General features: G+C 37.5%; 1 protein-coding gene across 8 annotated transcripts in view; it reads right to left on the bottom strand.

Annotated features, from left to right (window-relative positions):
• CACNB2 (calcium voltage-gated channel auxiliary subunit beta 2) overlaps positions 1 to 20,309 on the bottom strand; it is a 327,268-nt gene that overhangs the window by 106,420 nt on the left and 200,539 nt on the right. For 6 of the 8 annotated variants that reach the window (XM_019752070.2, XM_019752073.2, XM_074324835.1 and 3 more), the window contains one exon: positions 4,509 to 4,628. In XM_019752070.2, coding sequence (XP_019607629.1) covers positions 4,509 to 4,628 — 120 coding nt within the window. Of the gene's footprint in view, positions 1 to 4,508; positions 4,629 to 5,421; positions 5,881 to 20,309 lie in introns of those variants that run through there. The other 2 variants (XM_019752077.2, XM_019752074.2) reach the window with 2 other exon arrangements.

Raw genomic sequence — 20,309 nt, 5'->3', positions numbered from 1 at the left:
GGCAAAAGTTCGAAATACAAAAGGAAGAATACTTCTCGGTATATTAAAGAAAATTTAAAAACCACACTCAAAGACCAAATGACATCGGCAAGTATACCAACAGTGCTGGAAGCTAAAAGACGACAAAAAAAGTCTTTAACATTCTGAAGGAACATGTTTTTCATCCATGAATACTCTACCCAGCCAAACGATTAATTAAATGTGAGGTTAGAATAAAGACATTTTCGGGTTGGCAAGATCTCAAAAAAGTAACCTTTCTCTGGAAGTTTCCATGTTTTCTTGCTGCCAAGCATTTCCTTATGTTGACCTTTACTTACATGACTTATTAGACCTTAGAAGCATTTTCCTCTTCTCCACTCCCCACTTTCTACTTCACAGGCTCAACTTCAACTGTCCACCCTGTGGTTCTGTCACCACCTCCTCCAAGAAGGATTTTCTGTTCCTGCCAGCAGGGTGCACTCTTTCCCTCTGGTGCTCATAGACCTCTCGCCTCCCCTAAGGTACTTCTGGTCTACCTCTAATTAGCGTGCTGTGAGGCCAAATTCTTCTCCCTAAACAAACAGTAGAAGCTTTGCAAAGTAGACAAAAGATCTGCCTGTTTCTTCTTTGTGGCTCTGGCTTTGCAGTTCTTTTATTCATCAAGTGTGACTAATACAATTTCTTTAATATAGCAGACCTTCACTGATGAGAGGAGAATTGACTTCAAGTTTAATGTTAACCTATTCTACAAAGAATACCGCACTCATCCTATTTGATCTCTACGCCAATCCCTTCCACATCCAGAGTCCCCATCTCAGAGTCTCTGCATACAGGGCAGAAAGGATCATTCTGGAGGAATGAGGGAGTGAAAAAAAATATTCTTTCAATTTAAAAAAGATGATCAGATGAACCAGCAACTTCACTCCTAGACACACACATACAAGAAACGAAAACATGTGCACACAAAAACTTGTACACAAACGTTTATAACAGCATTATTACTAGCAATCAAAACGTGGAAACAATCCAGACATGCTCCAACTGATAAATAAATGAAATGTGATATATTTCTTACAATGGAATATTATTTGGCAATAAAAAGGAATGGTGTACTGATACATATTATAGCATAGATAAACAGTGAAAACATTATGTCAGTGAAAGTAGCCAGTTACAACAGACCACCTACTATATGATTCCATTTATATGGAATATCCAGAGCAGACACATCTATAGAGACTGAAAGTTGAATAGTGGTTGCCTAGGGCTGAGGAGTTCGGAAGAATGGGGATTGACTGCTAATTTAGAACATGAGATTTCTTTGGGGGACAATGACAATGCTCTAGGATTGATTGTAGTGATGATTGAACAACTCTGTGACTATCCTAAAGAGCAATGAGTTGTATGTTTTCAATGAGTGAATTATATCTCAATAAAGCTGTGTGGTTTTTTTTAAGGATCAATGTGGGAATAAATTAAATTCACATACTGCTTGTCTTTAAGGCAGAATCAAAAAGACCTGCTTAAATAAGGCAAGATTTGCAAAGTATGGCAAAACTGAACAGGACCAAAGCATGTCTGGGATCAGAAAACGCCAAATGAAAACACAAGGTCATGTCAGTTGATATTTATTTGCCTCACAATTGCTATAGAATCTGTTCATTGGAAGGATACCAGTTTGAGAGAAACCATAACAAAGTGTACTGAAAAGTACTGGGTTTTATTGAAAGCACAGAGTGCCTGGTTATATAACCTTTTGTAGGTCACTTAATTTCAAAAGACAGTGTCTCTAGTTTCACTACGTGTCAATCACCTTATTTCATAGACACAGTCTTAAGGCAATTCATGGATCATGTAGTTCATAGAGACAGAGGGCCAGGCTGTGAAAGCACTGCTGAAGTTTATTCCAGGCATTTGCACAGACTTATTTCATGTGATCTGTGGGGTGAAATAAAGCACCCACTTAGCAAATCTTTCTGTTTGAGAGATGCTATGATGATTACAAAACAAATGTATAAAACTTTTGCTCCTTTCAAAATGAATGTGCAAAGTGTTTTAAACTGTCTAAAATTAAATGAAAAATTCATGTATTTTTAAACTTCAAGGTTTCCTTTGGAAGTAGGTCCTAAAAAGGCATGATGGTATAAAGCCATGGTGGAGGGGAAGAGATCAAACTAAACTTATGAATGAGCCATCTACAATCCTGCTTTGCATTTCTTCTTCAAGGATATTGGAATTAATAAACCAGATCTACCAAAGCATGATTTCAATACAAAGTAAAATTAAATCCTAGTCCTTCTGTCTTTCAGAACATATTCACAGTCCCACTTACCCTAGTATAACTCATTTGCATACATCAAAGATTTAAGATATTGACCTAATTTTAAGGAAAAAAAATGGATGTAAATAAACTGTGTTCATTAAACATAGGAAACAGCCCTTCAATTATTTTTTTCCTGTTTTAAATTCTCATTTTCTTTCATCTTCTACATATTTATAACTATGTACTTTTTAGTCTGTATGACAACTAACATAAACCTGGTTTGATTTAGGATCAATATTTTGATCTATGCTGGATTGAAAGATATTTAAAAGTTCTATGCAGCTGTGTCACTTAACTCGGGACTTACAGCAGTCATGGACAAACAAACATGCCACTCAACCAGAGACTTTGAAAGTCAAACCTACAAGACACTGGGTCATATGATGATGTGGTATGAATCCGAGAAACTGTCTAACTTTGGTATATGAAAATCACATGATCAAATTAGTGCCAATAAAATACTCTTATTCTTCGAATACAAACTGTTTGTTTTTTTTCTCTTGACTTTTCTTTGCACCTGGGTGCAAAATGTAGCATGTGGAATTCAGCTTCTAAGTTGAAAGATGTATTAGCCATACTCCAAACTTGTGGCAATTAACTTCACTAGTCATACAATCACTATGTAATTTTCTTCATTGTTGAATTTCAACTTCATAATTTTTTTTTATTGTAGTAAGAACATTTAACAGAAGATCTACTCTTTCAACAAAATTTTAAGTGTACAGGACAGTATTGCTAACTAGAGGCGGATGCTGTACAGCAGAGCTCTAGAACTCATTCATCTTGTGTAACTGAAACTTTGTCTATTGAAAAGCAACTCCCATTTCTTCCTCTCCCAGCCCCTGCCAACCATCACTCTACTCTCTCCTCCTGTCAGTTTGACTACTTTGTGTACCTCAGGTGAGTGGGATCATACAGTGTTTGTCCTTCTGTGATTGGCTTACTCAGCATAATGTCCTCCGGTTTCATCCATGTTGTCACATCATAATGTTTTAACTGATTAACTTCAGTAGAGCAGATGAACTGATGGCAACTGGGCCACACTTTGTTTTATTCGCTCCCTGCTCCTGCTATGTATGGGTTGTCTTGCAGTCAAGACTGTGTCTACACCTGGAGATGACTTCCTTGCCAGCTGCGGTGAGAACATTGTTTTCATGCACAAGAACACTGCTTTTTAAAGTCATGGCCTCCTAGCAGTTCCTCTGTAAACTACAATGGCAGCTGTGCTAGAGGTCATGAATATTACATAAGGGCTTGTCCATGCTTTCAAACCAGCATCTCCAAACCATGATTCCCATGGCAACACACAGATTTGACTCATCTCAGAGATGCAGCACCCAGCAGAAGCATTCTAATGTTATCCTCAATTTTGTTCGCAAGACCAACACAGTACTTCCTCTTCTTTCAAAGCAGTAATTTTTTTCGAAAGAAAAACCAACAACCATGTCAAAATATGTTACTAAGTATCACACATACCAAGGTACTTAAACTTGACCGACAATCTATGCTTTAGAAATAGCTTCTATTCAAATGACTGCATTGGAAAAAGAATTCAAACCATGACAATTAATGAAATGAAACACAGCCTCAGCTAAATTCTGCACTCACATATTTTGTGCCTGATTTTCAGGCCTCCCTTTTACATATACGTATTTGATTAGTATGAGATGGAGAAGAAATACCCCAAGGAAAAGAACGTTTTCAATCACTACAATCCTCTGTTGCTTTATCTTTGAAAAGGGTAATACAATCCATTTTTTTAAAATATAAGAAAATACTATTATAAAACACCTATGGAGTAATACTTGGGGGAAAGATTGTTCAAATAAACATAAAAAAAGTTTGTTTCTCTATGCAGAGCAATGGTTTGCTGGAAAAATGAAGTAAAATCATTTTGATATTAGGTGCAGTTTTTCCTCTTTGTATATTCAGAGATTCTTTTGTGTGTCTAAATAAACCATCCACCCATGGAAACAAGTTCCTTGGGTTATAAACAACATAAAAGGCAAGACCACCCTTATATATTACATTTTCTTTTTCTATGAAGGGAAGAAAATACACTCATTTCTTATACCTCTTTTAAACCAGACAATGAAATACTGTCAGAGCCCAAACATACGCTTTGGGAGAAACTTCCACAGGTGTCCCATCATGGATCCAGCACAACTGGCAAAGGAAGCGCTTGGAAGGGAAACAATGATTTTACCTTTGCTTTTTCCAACTGGGCCTGCGCCTGTCGCTCTGCTTCTCTGCGTACTGCCTCCCGATCTTCCTCCAAAGAGACATCTGAATCGGATGGACGGCTGGTGTAGGAGTCTGCCGAACCCTGGAGAAGAAAATCTACATTTTAAAATAGATTCCATCTATGACGTTTGCATTGGAAAGCTTTCACTGACACCACAGTTAGCTTCCTAGATTTTGCTCTAAGTTCCTGAAAAGAAGAGAAAATAATCCATCTCGTGGCAAACCATCTAGAAAAATCATGCTCTGGTTTGCAGATTATTCACTAGGATAGCTGTGCCTACCAAGTTCCCATTCCTTCCCAAGCCTTAGATTCCATGTACTGTCCTTTCCGGAAGCCAGAACAAGTTCCTTCAGAATGAAAACCAGTTCTGTGGTGCAGTGCAGGGCTGAAGGGCATAGATGGGTTTCAAGGATAGAAGTATTTACACCTAGAAAGATACCGCCAACAAAAACCGTACAAGAAAGTCAAATGAGTTATAAGCTTGAACCCTCCAAAATGTCACTAACATGAGCTGACTCCCGCTTTAATCCGAAGCATCCGTTTGTACCTTTTTATTCACCTGATACCTTCTCCGACAAAACTGCAAGACAACAGCAGCCAGCTACACTCAATCTTCAAGCAACACGTTTTTCAATACCTTAAACTAGATATTAACAAAACCTGTCTACAGAAAACCCCTGCCCGGAGTATCTCCTATGGCAATAAATCATGACATAGGAAAAGGAGCTCAGAAAATGACAGGACTCTCCCTGGCTCCCTCTCTTGCAATCAGGATCATATTACCAAATAAAGGAGCCGGTGCCAGCACTCCCTGCAACAACAGCAAAAGCAAAGAGAAAATAACGTCTCCCCACACGGAAACCCTGGAGCTTACACAGATATCCGAATTCTTCAGCCTTCCTCCCTTGGCTCTTTTCAGAAGTCTGATCCAGGTGGCCTTCATTAGCCAGACAGCGCCTTTCTCATCCGCAGCTGCAGCCCGGGGCACAGATCGTCAGTGCGCGCTGAGCCCTGGAGAACCACCCCTGCTCCTTTCCCATCCATACTCGGGGCAATCCCCTCTTCTCGCCCTTTTCTGCCTCTGGGGCTTTCACTCCTTACCACGGAGGACTCCAATCCAAGGGGATGCTTATTTTCCCATGGTGGGGTGCGGGGGACAAACACTCAAATGCTTTATGTTGCTTTAAAAATAAAGAACACTTCAAGTGCATTCGAAGACAGGCACCAACTCGTTCTAAACTTAGGAATCTTGCTACCCTAAATATTCTCGACCCTGTTCTTGGATTGCTAAAGGAAATTAGTTGTAAGAGAACCGTAAAAGAAAAAAAAAAAAAGAGCAAAACGTATGCAGTGACATTTGCAAGTGCAAAGTTCAAGCCTTATCTTCAGAGATCTGGAAGGGGAGGGCGGAGGACGCACTCACCCGCACTGGGCATGCTCCATAGGTAGCCTTTTTACGCAGATGCTCACATCACACACACTGTTAGTCTCTGTCAAACTGCCATTTGCATCGGAAGTGTAAACAGCTGGAAAGGGTTTTGGTTCTATAGTAACAGGCACATGGTCTGTTTATCATGTTTAAGTTTCAGATAAAGCATTCTCTCAAAGGCACAGCATGTAACCTTTTCGTTTAATGATCCCTTTCCATTACGCTGCTTACAGAAAGTATATCTTATGCCATAAGACAATTCTTAGATAATAAATGTGATGTATATTATTGGACAGCAAAAAAATCAAATAATGCTCATCAATCCTACTATCGTAATACTCTTGATTGCTTGGGACTTCTCCAACAAAATGCAAGAGAGAAAATTTCCCATTTAATTAGGACATGAAAATAATCACAGCTCCTAGGGATGCATTTAACCAAACTCAAAATGACTTTGAACTGCTGCTCCAACTGAGAAAATACCATTAGAAATAAAGTCACCTGAATAAATAACAGTGTGTGAATTGTTACAACAATAATTATGAAGACATTTCAAAGTCTGGTTGGTTTATTAGCTCAAGTTAAGATTCATAGAACAATTTAGTGCAAACTCTTCTTATAAATAAGGTGATTGAGGCTTGAGAAGGAAAGATAACTTAAGTTATTAATGTCCTGTATAAATGGAATTAAATTTTTAAAGTTTATTTATGAAGAAATACGCACTTCTAGGTTTCTGAAAGTAAACAAAATTCTATCACACATTCCAAGCAACATTTTTGTTTGAATATGGTCCGGGAATTCTTTTGTGAAGTTTCATGCAAACGAATGAAAGACATTCCGAAGAATTACTCCCTTACTTTTCTTCTCTTCCTTCCTCTCTCCCTTCCTTTTTTCTTTCATCCTTTCAACTCTAGGCTAAGACCAGTCTTCATGACATAAACGTCAGAATATACAGTAGACTAGGGGTTTCAGAATTAAAGTAATACATGGAATATGCCGTAATTACGGTACTTTTTTTTTAACTTTTCTTTATTTCAAGTGTGTTTTTCCAGGACCCATCAGCTCCAAGTCAAGTAGTTGTTTCAATCTAGTTGTGGAAGTTGCAGCTCACAATGGTGGGGATCGAACTGGCAACCTAGCTGTTAAGTGCACCATACTCTAACCAACTGAGCTAACCGGCTGCCCCCATAATTATGGTATTATTACATAAATTAATAAAAAGATTGCTTATACTGTGCTGAAGTGAAAGCAAAATGCATGGGGGATACAAAATGCATTGCAATGTTTGGTTTAAGCAAAATTCTCAAGGGGTATATTAGCCTTTCTACACGGACACACAACGTTGGGCATTCCTCATCTTCCCAGAGGATTTCCCATGGCAGGACTAGCACAGCAGAAAATTACCAGGAAGCACAATTTACCCCATAAAAGGCCTCAGACCCCACTGTCACAGTGCTGGCATTTTAGACCCAATCACCCAGCCAAAGGTTCAGGTCATACCTCGGTGACAATACAAAGTTCCTGTCACTAAGATACCCATAAGGAGAGGAAGAGTATTAACACACACACACACACACACACACGCAACTGACAACTGTATGTGATTTGTTCCCTTTTAAACAAAATAAGTTTTAAAAATTCCTTTGCTAATAATCAGATGTAGTTTTTAATTGCAGTCATTTTGAGACCTGTTTCCAGGCTTAAATAATTAAGCAGTTAAAAAACAGGAAGAAGGAAAAACCTCTACACTGACTTTTGGCAACGATCTTTTGAATAACTGCAACAAAATATTAACCTTCAACTATTTTTACAATATGAGATATGACTATGAACTGATGTGTAGTGTAGCTTACAGAAGGAGCCATATTACTTTTACACCTTGTATCTGTACTCGTACACTTTCAAACTAGGTTTCATCAGAGAAGTTAAACGTACTATTGTAGAAAGAGAGAGACACACATAAAGTCACCTTATATCCTCCCACCAAAGATAGCTACTATCAAACAGTAGCATGTTTTAGCCTCCAGTGTTCTTGCAGTTTCGAAAGTCACACTCTCAACACATGCATTACAATTAATCTCCTTCCTTCTGGGAGTGTGGATTTATGCAGCTTTTTATCTACTCTTCAATTTCTATCATCTTCCACTTATATGTTCAGTATTTGAATAAAAAGCATCACCTTTTTCCTTTAGCACATTTTTTTTTTCTTTTATATTTAGAAAGTTTGCTTTTTTGATGTTGTACTCTACCGTTTCACAGTCATATATAGTATTTCCGGGATCAGTTATCTTAAACGTTCTTGTTTTTTTCTCTGTTAAAGCCTAAAGGACGACAGTCATAAGTCTATTCAGAAGTGGCATCTTTGATCCCAAAGTGGTCATCTATTTCTGTAGGAAACTTTCATATGAAGCATAAAGCAATACGCTTGGGCAAAAACAATTTCTCATAGAATCCTAAGGCTACCAAATTCTAGATAAAGCTAAGCCCCATCCCAAATCCTCAAGACTTCAAATGACCTCCTCATGGTTAGGACTATGCTAAGCCCATGAAAATTGGCCTTCAATCGTTTCCTCCTGACCTGCCAGGGTATAGACATACAACCCACTGCCATACTGGTCATGCCCCCATTTTTAAAATTAAGCAAAAGGGGATAGAGTTCTGAGGCGAAGGACCTAGGAGAAAGGATCTTTCTCTTGTATTATCTTCTTGTGTTGGCTTGAGGTGATAATTCTTTCATTTCTCATACTGTCATGTCTTTTCACAGTTTAGAACAATTAACTTTTTTTTTCTGTGAAAAGATCTGGATGTAAGAAAATGAATTGCTACCCCACCCCCTGCCTGCGTTGTTGATTTCTTCAAAAACAAAACCATAAACTGTTTGCTGATAATGTGTGTTCCTGACTCTAAAAATGCAAACATGACATAGGCTATTGAGATGGAATAATTTTCATTACTATTGTATACTTTAGTTTGCAAATGTCACGTAATTCCTATTCAAATCCATCCAGCAATGAAAAATCAAACATGATTGGGCTACCATTTGGCTTTATGTCAAAATACTAACAGCCGTGAAGATAATCGATCTATGTAAGTTCATCCCTTCTATGATTATGTAAAAGCTAAAACGTTAGCTTCAATTTTCTCAAGAGCATAGGAACATTTATAAACTGACTATGATTATAGTATGTACTGATGAAGACATTACATTTTACCAAAAAATAAACCCTCAAAAGCAAAACATATATTTAGAACTGTAAGGGCTACAACTGGAAGTTAAATGCTGGGAATATGATTGTGAAAAAGAATGAAAGCTTTCTTCCTATCATGGAGCTTGACATTCTGGTGAAGAACATTTTTTTTTTTTTTAAAAAAAAGCTATTAAAAATAATTAGAGACTGAGATAAAAGAATGATGAGAAAAAATAAAGCAGGCTGAGATAAAAGAGCAATGGTAGGAAGATGCTAGTTTAGTTAGGACAATGAAATGATACTCTGAAATGATATTTAAGCTGAAACTCAAAGGATAAAGAAAAAAATTAGCCCTGGGATGTATTGAGAGAAGAGATGCTTAGGCAGAGGGAACAGCATATGCTAAGGCCCTGAGGACAAGGAAAGCCTAGCAGTTTGAGGAACTAAAAAGAGGCCAGTGTAGCCAGCATGCTACTTTTTCAGGAATATTTATTCAAGATCTCTTCCCTCTGCTACCTTTCTCACTTTACAGGTAGACAGACATGCAAGCACGCCTAAAGTACAGATTCTGGGAATCCTTTTTGTTCGTATGACACCACCTCACAGCAAAGCTCCCTACACATGTTTGATTTTCTTAATTAGAAGTGGCATTTAAGTTGTCAGTAAATTCTGCACTATTGGAACAATCATGTCTTCTGAGATTTCAACAGAGTTCTCTGATTTCCTTCTAAATGCAGCACTATCTCTTAAAGGTAAAGTCAGATCATTTTTGAGATTGTTCTGTATTATGTTAATAATGAGGGTAATCCGTTTATTAAGATTAGACTATGTATATGTACGCTAATCATCGCTAATTGTTAATGAATGCTCACACTGTGCTGAGCACAGTGCTAATTCACAAGCATTACATAACTTAATCTGTAATTATCTTCATCTTTACTGATGAAAAAACTTAGGCATAGAGAAGTTAAGTTACCTGATTGAGGTTACAAAGCTAATAATCATTAGAGGTAGGCATTAACTTTTAGCAATCTGAATTCCAGTTCCATGCATACATGAGTTCATAAAAATAAAAGCTACAACATACAACATATCCCTACGTGTAACTGATGCTTCTATTAATCAAAAACATCTCTTTCTGTTTGCCAGGCACATGTACAACTATTTCTAATGGTCATAAATATCATGATGACTTCCACGTTCATAGCTATATCTGTGCTAAATTGGCTCTCTGTCTCTCTGTCTCTCTCTGTCTCTCTCTGTCTCTCTCTCTCTGTCTCTCTCTGTCTCTCTCTCTCACACACACACACACACACACACACACACACACACACACACACATTATCATCCCAAAAGGCACAATGCTTTTTCAAATTCTCACATTTTATCTTCCCAAAAGGCACAAGGAGGGTCCAATGAAACACAGATCATTTCTCATTTATCAATGTAATGCTGTTTTATGGAAAGGATTCAAGGAGTTGGCTGCTAAACCTGAAATTTCCCTCACTTTAAAGTAGCTCAAAGTGTAAAGCATTATTTTCACTACTTATCTACAAGGGAAAGGAGATACGTAGAATAGAAAAACAATGGAAGTCAAGAAACCAGCTATTTAAATTTTTCTCTCTTTCCTGAAAATGAACATAACTTGGCAAACAGGCCTTCAGCAGCCTCTCTGGCAGCTAATCTTGCCTGAAACTGGCGGGAATTCAAGCATCTTCTGAGTAACCTTTCAGTTCAATAGGAACAGTTGCTCATTTTCAGCACTGAAGCTGAAGTTATTAAAAGGTACAAATGGCAGGTCTACAGCTCAGAGGTGTGACGAACAAATCTTTAAGAGTAATGCATTAAATACATTTCCCTTAGGGGTATGTAAATAAGGGGCAAACCTTTAAATCAGATATTGGTTAGAAGGGGTCATATTAAACATGTTTTATAAGCATTTATTTTGGAGTTCGGTTGTATTTTGAATCCTGGCTTAGTTTTTAAAGAATTAGGTAGCTTTGTTCTCCTCTATGGAATGTGAATGTACGTGAGCCCATGCATGCAAGGAAAGTAATGTTTCCTCTTGTGATCAATGGATGTTGATGTTAAAAAATAATAATTTCCAGGTTGGAAATAGTGATGCAGAAATAATTAAGAGAAAGCTTAGAAGAGAAACAAATGAGATAACATGTAGCTACTTCAAGTGAATGCAAGTCTTTAGGAAGAGGTAGATTTAATTCCTAGGTGTTAAAATTCATTTTTCTTTAAAGTCCATTAATTCTTCTTGCGAATTTACCAACTCTATCAAAAAATGACATGGAAATTTAAAAAAATATGTAGATATTTCTGTACTTCTCAACTTTGAATTCTGTTTGGGATCAAGGTCCAGAAATCTTTATTTTTCTAAATACTCCCCAGTCAGATATGAGAATCACGGCATAGAATATGAAATAGAGGGATCAAGATTATTTTGCCCATAGGGAAATCATATTGACCCCACATGAGTTAAAGAAATGTCGAAGAATTCTCACAGCTTCGCATTTGTCACAAAGTGGCTGACTGTATGTCATTCTGTCTTCTGCTGCAATTACTCTAGCATTGGAAACAAGAGATCCAAGGATTCCACATCCTGACAACAATTTCTATTGTTAGTAAAAATGAAGGATTCTCAAGTTAAAGCTACTTTTGAGCACCAGATTCCCGTCTGCATAATAACTGATGTCTCTGCTAAATAGTGTCCTTTCCCTAAGTCCTTGGCGTTGGCAGGGTCCCTTTACAAGGAGCTGTTTGACGAATAGCATGGCGAGGAACTGTATGAGATATTCCTGCCTTGCTATACAAATGGAAATCAAAGTGAGACTACAGTTTTATCTTGTAAAATCTTTTTATAGCAGCCAAGGAACAAACATTTAGACATTGTTCTTATGATGTTTAGTAATCAAAATTGTGGGAGTTCAAGTTTCATAGGACAAAACAGAGTAATGTATTAAAAAGTTCACCAAATTATTTCTTAGCGTGAGGGTGTGATGGCTGTTTATACTTTGTAGAAGAGCCTCTGTCTGATATTTGCAAAATTTGACAATCAAAAAGAACCATTTGGAAAAAGTTAAAATTAGAGGGCCAATTTCAATATTATTTTGAGTTTGAATTTCAAGCAGAGGATAAATACTTTTCCTTCATAATTACAGTACAGTATTGTGTACGGGGAGAGGAGAGTTTTTCAGGCCTTTAATGTATTTACAGATGGTGATAGATGACACGAATTTATTATTCTAATATAATTTCTTATAAAAAAAAACCACTTTAAGTTATGAGGATGGAAATGAGGAGGCAAGAAGCAGAAAAATAGTGCCTGGGAGGTAAGCCTTTCTCAAAATGTTGCTAAAAAATTAAATTCAATGAGGGAAAAGCGTGAATAAATTGTGTGTAGGTAATTTTTGGTAGAGGAATTCCTGGTGTGTATAGATACTGCCAGAAACTCTGTGTGGACACCACTCCCTTTAGTCTTTCTACTGAATCATCCCAATCAGCATACACACATGCTGTATTTCTCTCTGCCTGGGGAAGGTTCTTTTCTCTGTCAAGGGAAGGTTTTCTAACTGATTCCATTTTCTCTGCCAGCTCCTAACCTATTTCTTTTCTACTCTTTGCAGAAACAATGCCTAAAAGAAGTTGCCTCTACTCACTCCAATTCTCCCCTTCCAGTTCTCTCTTAAACCTACTGTCTTCCACCACTCCACTCCACCAAAACTGCCTGAGGTCATCGATAATGTATGGCTCAATCCAGTGGTCACTCGTCAGTGTCCATCCTAGCTAACCTCCCAGTAGCATTTAGCACGGTTATTTAATAGCACTCCCTGTCCTTTATTCACTTTCTCAACGTGGCTTCCAAGAAACCATTCGTTCTCGGTCTTTCTCTTACCTGTTGGAGGCTCTTTGTAAGTCTTGTTTACTTGTATCTCCTCTTCCACTCATCTCCTACATGCTCCCTGCACACACACAAACTCCTTCTTTCGGCTCCAACCTCACAGGCACCAGGAATGTGCTCTCAGATGTCCACACTACTACCCGTCACCTCCTTCAAGTCTTTGCTCAAACATCACCTCTCAATGAGGCCTTCTGTGACCGTCCTATTTAACAGGCGAACATCTACTGCCCGCTTAGTACCCTTAATCTCACTTATTCTATTCCACTATTTTTAATAGTGTTTTTGCCTTCTAACATGCAATATAATTTACTTATTATGTTTATTGTTTAGTGTCCATCTCCCTCTAATAGAATATAACATCCATGAGGGCAGAGATTGTTTTCTATTTCATTCACTCATTTATCCCAATGCCTAGAACAGTGCCTGGCACAGAATACATGCTCCGTAAAAACTTGTTGAATGGATGACTGACTGACTGACTGAATGAATGAATGAATGAATGAATGAATAAGGATTACCAGAGAGAGTGCCTAGTCTCGTTTACATCCTGTATCTTGAAGATCTTCCACTATCCAGGGTCCTCCTTAGCATTCCTAAACATTTCTAACGTCATTAAACATTCCTAGACATGCTCATGTCTCTTCCTTATTAAAAAACACTGGCAGCTATCTGACTGACCCATAGTGAGTGGCCAGTACTTTCTATAGTGAGTAAAAGAAGCAAACAAAGACTTTAGCCTGAAGATATACTTGGTGATTTATCATAAACTTTAGTAAATACCAAATTCATTAACTTAGTGTAAATGTCAACTACATAGGTGAGTTGATTAAATAAACACGTTCCATAACGAACAAGCCACTCAAAAAATAGTCATTATACTTCAAGTTTATATAGCATCTATCTTCCAAGAAATTTAAGAGAGATTTCATATTTTCAAAATATGATTAATACTTATTTTCTATGAAGCTTCTTCTCTTATTAATTCCACTTTTTCATTCCAGGGACTCAAAGTTCCAATCCTAAAGCTGCTAATGATTCATTGTGTAGCCACAGGAAAGTCAGGTAAATATTCTCCAGGCTAATTTCTCCCTCTGTAAAATGAGCATGCCAAATCAAATCTACTAGAAAGAATATTCTTGAAAAGTTTCTTACAGGCGGTTGAAAATACGTTGTAAATATGACATATTTATTGTGTGACTGTTTAATTACTGACTGTTACTTCTCATTCACTACCCCATGCCTATGGGGATAGAGTTCGAATTCATAGCAGTAAGAGTGACTATTCTTACTTCTAGTAAGACAGAATGTTTAAAAAATCCAGCCAGCACAGGAGGAAGATATTTTTTTAAGAAATTTTGGGTAATATATTTAAAAGGAATGAAACTGACTACCTGGTCTAGTAGAAAACTCTGAAACTTCTTAGTGGGCTCTCTACGACTAAATAAAAGTCACTTCAAAAGATGACATGTCTATCTGCTAGACTTTCCTCCAGTCGCTGAACAATCGAACAATAAATCTTGACTCTTGCTCTCCAGAGCGAATTCTCCAGTGTTAATGAATAGTCAATCCACAGACATTAAAGGATAGTCATCATACGTGTTCTGCAGGGAACCACACATCTGTGAGAAGGGATATGACTTCAGTCCTTAAAGATTTGACCCTCAAAAGTTTTCTTTGCACATACAGAAGTTATACTTGATAAGAAAAACTGCAAGTGATCAATAGATATAGACAAAGGTTATGAATAAAATTCACAAAAAATCAACCAGTCACAAGCATCTAGAAAATGTGTTAAGCTCACTAAACACAATACCATTTCCCTCACTAAAGTGTACTCTTTGTAAAGGACCAACTCACAATGTTGTGAGGATACATTAAAACTGATGCTTTCAGATGTTGTTGATAGTTTCAGATAGTTGTTGACTTTCATACAAGTCTTTGGGAAAAGAATGTGCTTTTCATTTGTATCTAGATAAGTATCTAGACTCATATGGATCTAGACTAATGATTTGGCTATCTTAAAATTCTCAAATTACAGCTTATACACTTAGTCGATTATTACACAACCTTGACAGTTACAAATACTAAAAAGCATTACAGGCAAATATTTACGATGATCATATTTGGTTAAAAAAAATACAAAACCTGAATCATTTCTATAAATACATATACTCATGTATGTAAAAATAGTAGTATACAAAAATAACAGAAGAGATAAGGTTGGATTGCTTTCTCATTTCTTTTAAATTTCAAGGCTAATTTTAATTTTTTTTCTGTAACGTTATCATTTTTGTGAATAGAAATAAAAAGTTCTTTCATATTGCAACTGAGATGTTTAACAAAATACCCTGAAAATATTTTTGATTTTGCCAAAAAGAGGATTTTCAGATACATGTTTTCTCTGATTGGTTTCTCTAATCTTGATAGGTTTTTTCATTTCTTTGGTTGGTTGGTTTTTGTTTGTTTGTTTGGTTTTTGCACGTGAAGAAGAGAGGCAAGCTCTGAATCTCTTTATGCACATTTAAAAAATAAAATAAATGCTGATGCAGGAATTATATCAGGTAGGAAATAATTAAAAGAAAAGTACTTATCCATGAAATGTTAACATTTTAAAGTATTACATTTCTCTGTAGAAAATGTATCAGGATGATTACTGTAAATATCCACTGATATGACTGCTTAAATAATTTTTTGGTAGTAGGTTAGATACTTAAGCAGGCCAAATGACTCAGTACTTTGGTAGTAAATTATTAATATACTGCTCTAAAAGTCTAACCTTCTAGAAAGATCTGACTTTGGTTCAGAGAGATTTAATATTAAAAATAGGCTACACGATGAGGGATTTGGCTGGAAAAGTGCCAGTGGTATGGAGCCTTTAGTAATAAAGCACCGCAAAGTACCCTACTGACCTAAAATAGTTACTGCGTCCCTTTAAGCAGCTAACCTACCTTCAGGAGGTGATTTAAGACAACCTGGTTCGTACCGATCAATGGTTAGAAATAGGCTACAAATTTTGGATTGTTTAGCTGGAAACCTGCTATTGGTTGTAATAATAATATTAATGTTAGAAAATCCAGACACTGTTAAGAGCATCTGACAAAACACTGGACATATATAGTTCGTAAAAAGCAATTCATATACTATTTCCTCTCACAGATAAGATTTTTTTTATTGCAAATATTCAATACATGGTGCCATAGACTGAAAGTTTGTGTCCCCTTGAAATGTATACCTTGAATCCTAAACCTCAATGTGATGGTATTAGGAGGTGGGACCTTTGGGAGGTGCTTAGGTCATGAGGGTGGAGCCCTCATGAATGGAATCAGTGTCATTAAAGAGACCCCAGATGGCTTTCTAGACCTCCTTCCGCCATTTGAGGACACAGAGAAAAGACTGTCACCTAAGACTCAGAGAGCACCAAATCTTTCCGGGTCTTGATCTTGGACTTCCCAGCCTCTAGAACTGGGAGAAATAATTTCTCTTGTTTATACGCCACTCAGTCTATGGTATTTTGTTACAGCAGCCCATATGGACTAAGACATGAGGAAATGTATGTGCTATTTTAAGTTTAAAAGTATATATTGAACTTCAGTGATGATGGAACTTCCAAGCAGGGCAAAAATGGCTTGACAGTTTGGTAAAGATGAGAAAAGGCCTGGTGTTTGCCGCTGACAAATGCCTGTTGACCCTTTCGCTATGGCCTCATGACTACTGTTTCACAGCCTGGTAGAGGATGCATATGATATACACCTCATGTTTCTACTGTTAAAAGAGACACCAGACTTGGACACTCCAAACCAAAGATACACACCTACTAGGTCTTCCACTTCACATAAATGACTAAATATTATTATTATTCTTTCCCCTTCTCCAACATATACCTACATGAGAATGCAAGGTCTACGTTAAGGTCAGGAAGTTTTTGTCACTTCAATATCCCCAATGCCAGTGCACATCTGGGAAGAAGACATGACTGGGTTTACAGTCTAGTGAGGGTCACAGACAATATAGAAGTAATAACACCAAAATTTACTTTATGACCATTTTGGCAATTACTGCAAAGGAAAAACACAGGGTGCTATGAGAGAAGGTAGCAGGGAGACTACCAACAGGCTTCCAAAAGGAAAAGGATACTGAGGCTGGGTTTTGAAGTTGATGGGCGACACGTTACAGAAACAGGTAAGGTAACAATGTTCCAAGGCAGAAGGACCAACTTGAAGAGGAGAGTAATTGTAGTGCATTTAAGGAGCTAGACCTCCTTGAGCAAGAGGAAGGCTTTTGAGATAACTCAGCTGGAATGCCTTTTGCACTCGGTACTTCAGGTATACATTGATGCAAAGGGAACTAAATTATGGTAACACCATTCATTCCTTAACTTCTTCTGGATGAATAAATGCAATCAGTTTGAATGGCTCCTCAGCCTCTTCATCAAGTTTCCATCCAACCATTTTTTCAACAAGTATCTTCCATGTGCCTGGCACTGAGGGTTCAAGAACAAATAAGACACATTCCCTGTCCTCAAGTAGTTTACAGTTCCTGGATGGACTACCAACTGATATTTTAAAATTTCAAAACTTAACAGCCATATGTTTTACTATATAAAATTGAGAATTATGAATAAAAGATCAGTAACAAAACTGGAAAAAATACTAATGATAAAGCGTTGGTTTCCTTCATATATTCATACATCTTGGACATGAACAGGAGAAAGCTCAACTCCCATAGTAAAAGAGGCAAAAGAAAAAAAAGGAAGAGAAAGAGAAATGGTTTTAAGCATACAGAAAATGCCCAACTTTAGTTAGGATGCTAAAATGGGAAAAAACAAAGAAAATACTAGTGTTTACATTGGCTATATAAGAATGTTCATAATGACATAACTTGTATTAACAGATAACTTTAAGTAACAACAAGGGGACGGGTTAATTAAATTAAGTTGCATCCCTATGATGACATAATACTCAGACATTACTATTAACAAGACAGGGATTTGTGTATGTCTAGCTATATGTGATAACATGGAACAATCTCCAAGGTATGCTCTACAGGTAAAGGAAAAAAGAAAAAAAAAAAAAGAAAAAGAATGTTTGTATAAACATTATTTTAAGAATGTACACATGTATTATTTAGGCTATCTCAAGAATATTTAATGACTGCACATTAAAAAAACCTAGAGAAAAATCTCTGTGCCTGAGCCATATCCCAGACCAATTCAACCACAGACTCTGAGGGACCAGATCAGGCATCAGTCTTTTTTGGAGCTCTGCATACGATTGTACTGTTCATTCAAGATTGGGGACCTCTATGCTCCCGTACCCAAGGAACTGGTAATAGTGGTTGCCTCTGGGGAGGAACCCTGAGGAATCCAGGGCCAGGGATGGATAACACTTACTTTTCACTGTGTAACTTTTGTAATGCTGGAAATAGTGTGTGTGTGTGTGTGTGTGTGTGTATTTACCATGTTCATAATACTTTAAAGAGACATGTAAAAGTAAAATCCCTAGGTCATTCTATCAGAGATTTGCAATATCTTTCCCTATTCTAAATTTTTTGTGGTAAATTTTTCATTTATACAGCCATTACTTGGAAGCTTTTTCAATGAAAGAAGTGGTACACTTCTTTTTATGATGAAAAATATTCAACTTTCTCCCTAAATGTGACAACTGATATTGGTAATATGACCCAGAGGCGGGATGCTGACCCTACTCATTGGGGGGGGGGGAGGTGTCAGGACTACAGGACTCCCAGGGACCATGGTGCCTCTTTGGCCCCGTTAATTCTGCTTCTGGACACAGCTTCTTTTCTCCCTAAATGTCTTTGTAAATTTCCAGTGTTAAAGATCATAGATGGGACATAAATAACAAACATTTAAAATGGCAGTCCATCAGCTACTCACCATTCCCCTTTCTCTGCTTTATGTTTCTCCATCTTCTCACCTTCTGGCATATGATATGGATATTTATGTATTTATTTATGACTTGACTCTACCTCTAATATGCAAACTCCATGAAGACAGGGATTCATGTCATTTTTGCTCACTGTTGAATCCCCAGTACCTAGCATAGTGTTCGGTACAGCAGGCACTCAGTAAATGTTTGTTGGCTGAAAATGAAGCTGCGCTCTTATTCATCTCTATGAAAATATCATTGCCCACATCTTCGACTTCACTACCACAATCCTAGTCAAATCACTAACCTCATGCAGAGACTCTTGTAATACCGTGTTTCCCTGAAAATGAGACCTAGCCAGACCATCATCTCTAATGTGTCTTTTGGAGCAAAAATTAATACAAGACCCGGTATTATATTATATCTGGTATTATATTATACCCAGTATTATATTATATATTATATTACATTATATATTATACCCAGTCTTATATTATATTAATATAAGATGGGGTCTTATGTTAATTTTTGTTCCAAAAGACACATTAGGGCTGATGGTCTGGCTAGGTCTTATTTTTGGGGAAACATGGTAGTGCGACTAAGGAATTGATTTTTTAAATTTCATTCAATTTCAATTAGCTGACATTGAATAGCTGTATGTGGCAAGGGCTACCTAATATACAGAGTAGCTCTAGCTAGTCTGAGTACCAGAGAACTTGGATTTCCCTGGCCCATGGCCATAAGCATGTTTCTTAGCCCTGCTGGGGGCTCTGCTCAGGTTCATCCTTCTTACAAGCCACTTCCCCACCAGTGTGCATACTCCAAGACCCAGATGTGGCAAAGGCCAGCTGTTTGCTGAGGGGGGAGTGAGGAACAGGAGCTTGAACACATAGGCCAGGCTGTCTACTCACATACAAAATCCCCTCATGGACCCTGACAAAGCCAATGTGACAAGGGGGCTGCGTGTCAGCTCTCTCCCCACTGCCACGTTTCCATGTGGAGCTTCAAGGAGAGTTCTAAATCCCAATTGACCCTCTTAGTCATTACAAAGGTAGGAGCAACGTGAGCCTCCGCTGGCCTTCTTGTCCCCACACTCTGCAGAGGTGGGTTTTATCCCAATGACAGGAACTCCATTTTGCTAACATCTGGATCTTCCACTCCTCGCTGATTACCTGGCACCCACCTTGGCACATAGTAGGTGATCAATAAACATTTTGGGGTAAGTAAATAAAGTATATGTCTGTCCCATCAAACAATGGGTGATATTGGGTGTTAAGTGGGTAGAAAGACAACTTCTGTGGACTCAGTGGATTGTTTAGCAAATAATATAACTTCCGTATTTCCTACCAA

Source organism: Rhinolophus sinicus, linkage group LG02 (genome assembly GCF_036562045.2).
Source record: "Rhinolophus sinicus isolate RSC01 linkage group LG02, ASM3656204v1, whole genome shotgun sequence".
In the NCBI taxonomy this organism is placed as follows: domain Eukaryota; kingdom Metazoa; phylum Chordata; class Mammalia; order Chiroptera; family Rhinolophidae; genus Rhinolophus; species Rhinolophus sinicus.
Note: the sequence above shows the minus strand (reverse complement) of the source record. Positions and strands in the feature narration are given on the sequence as shown.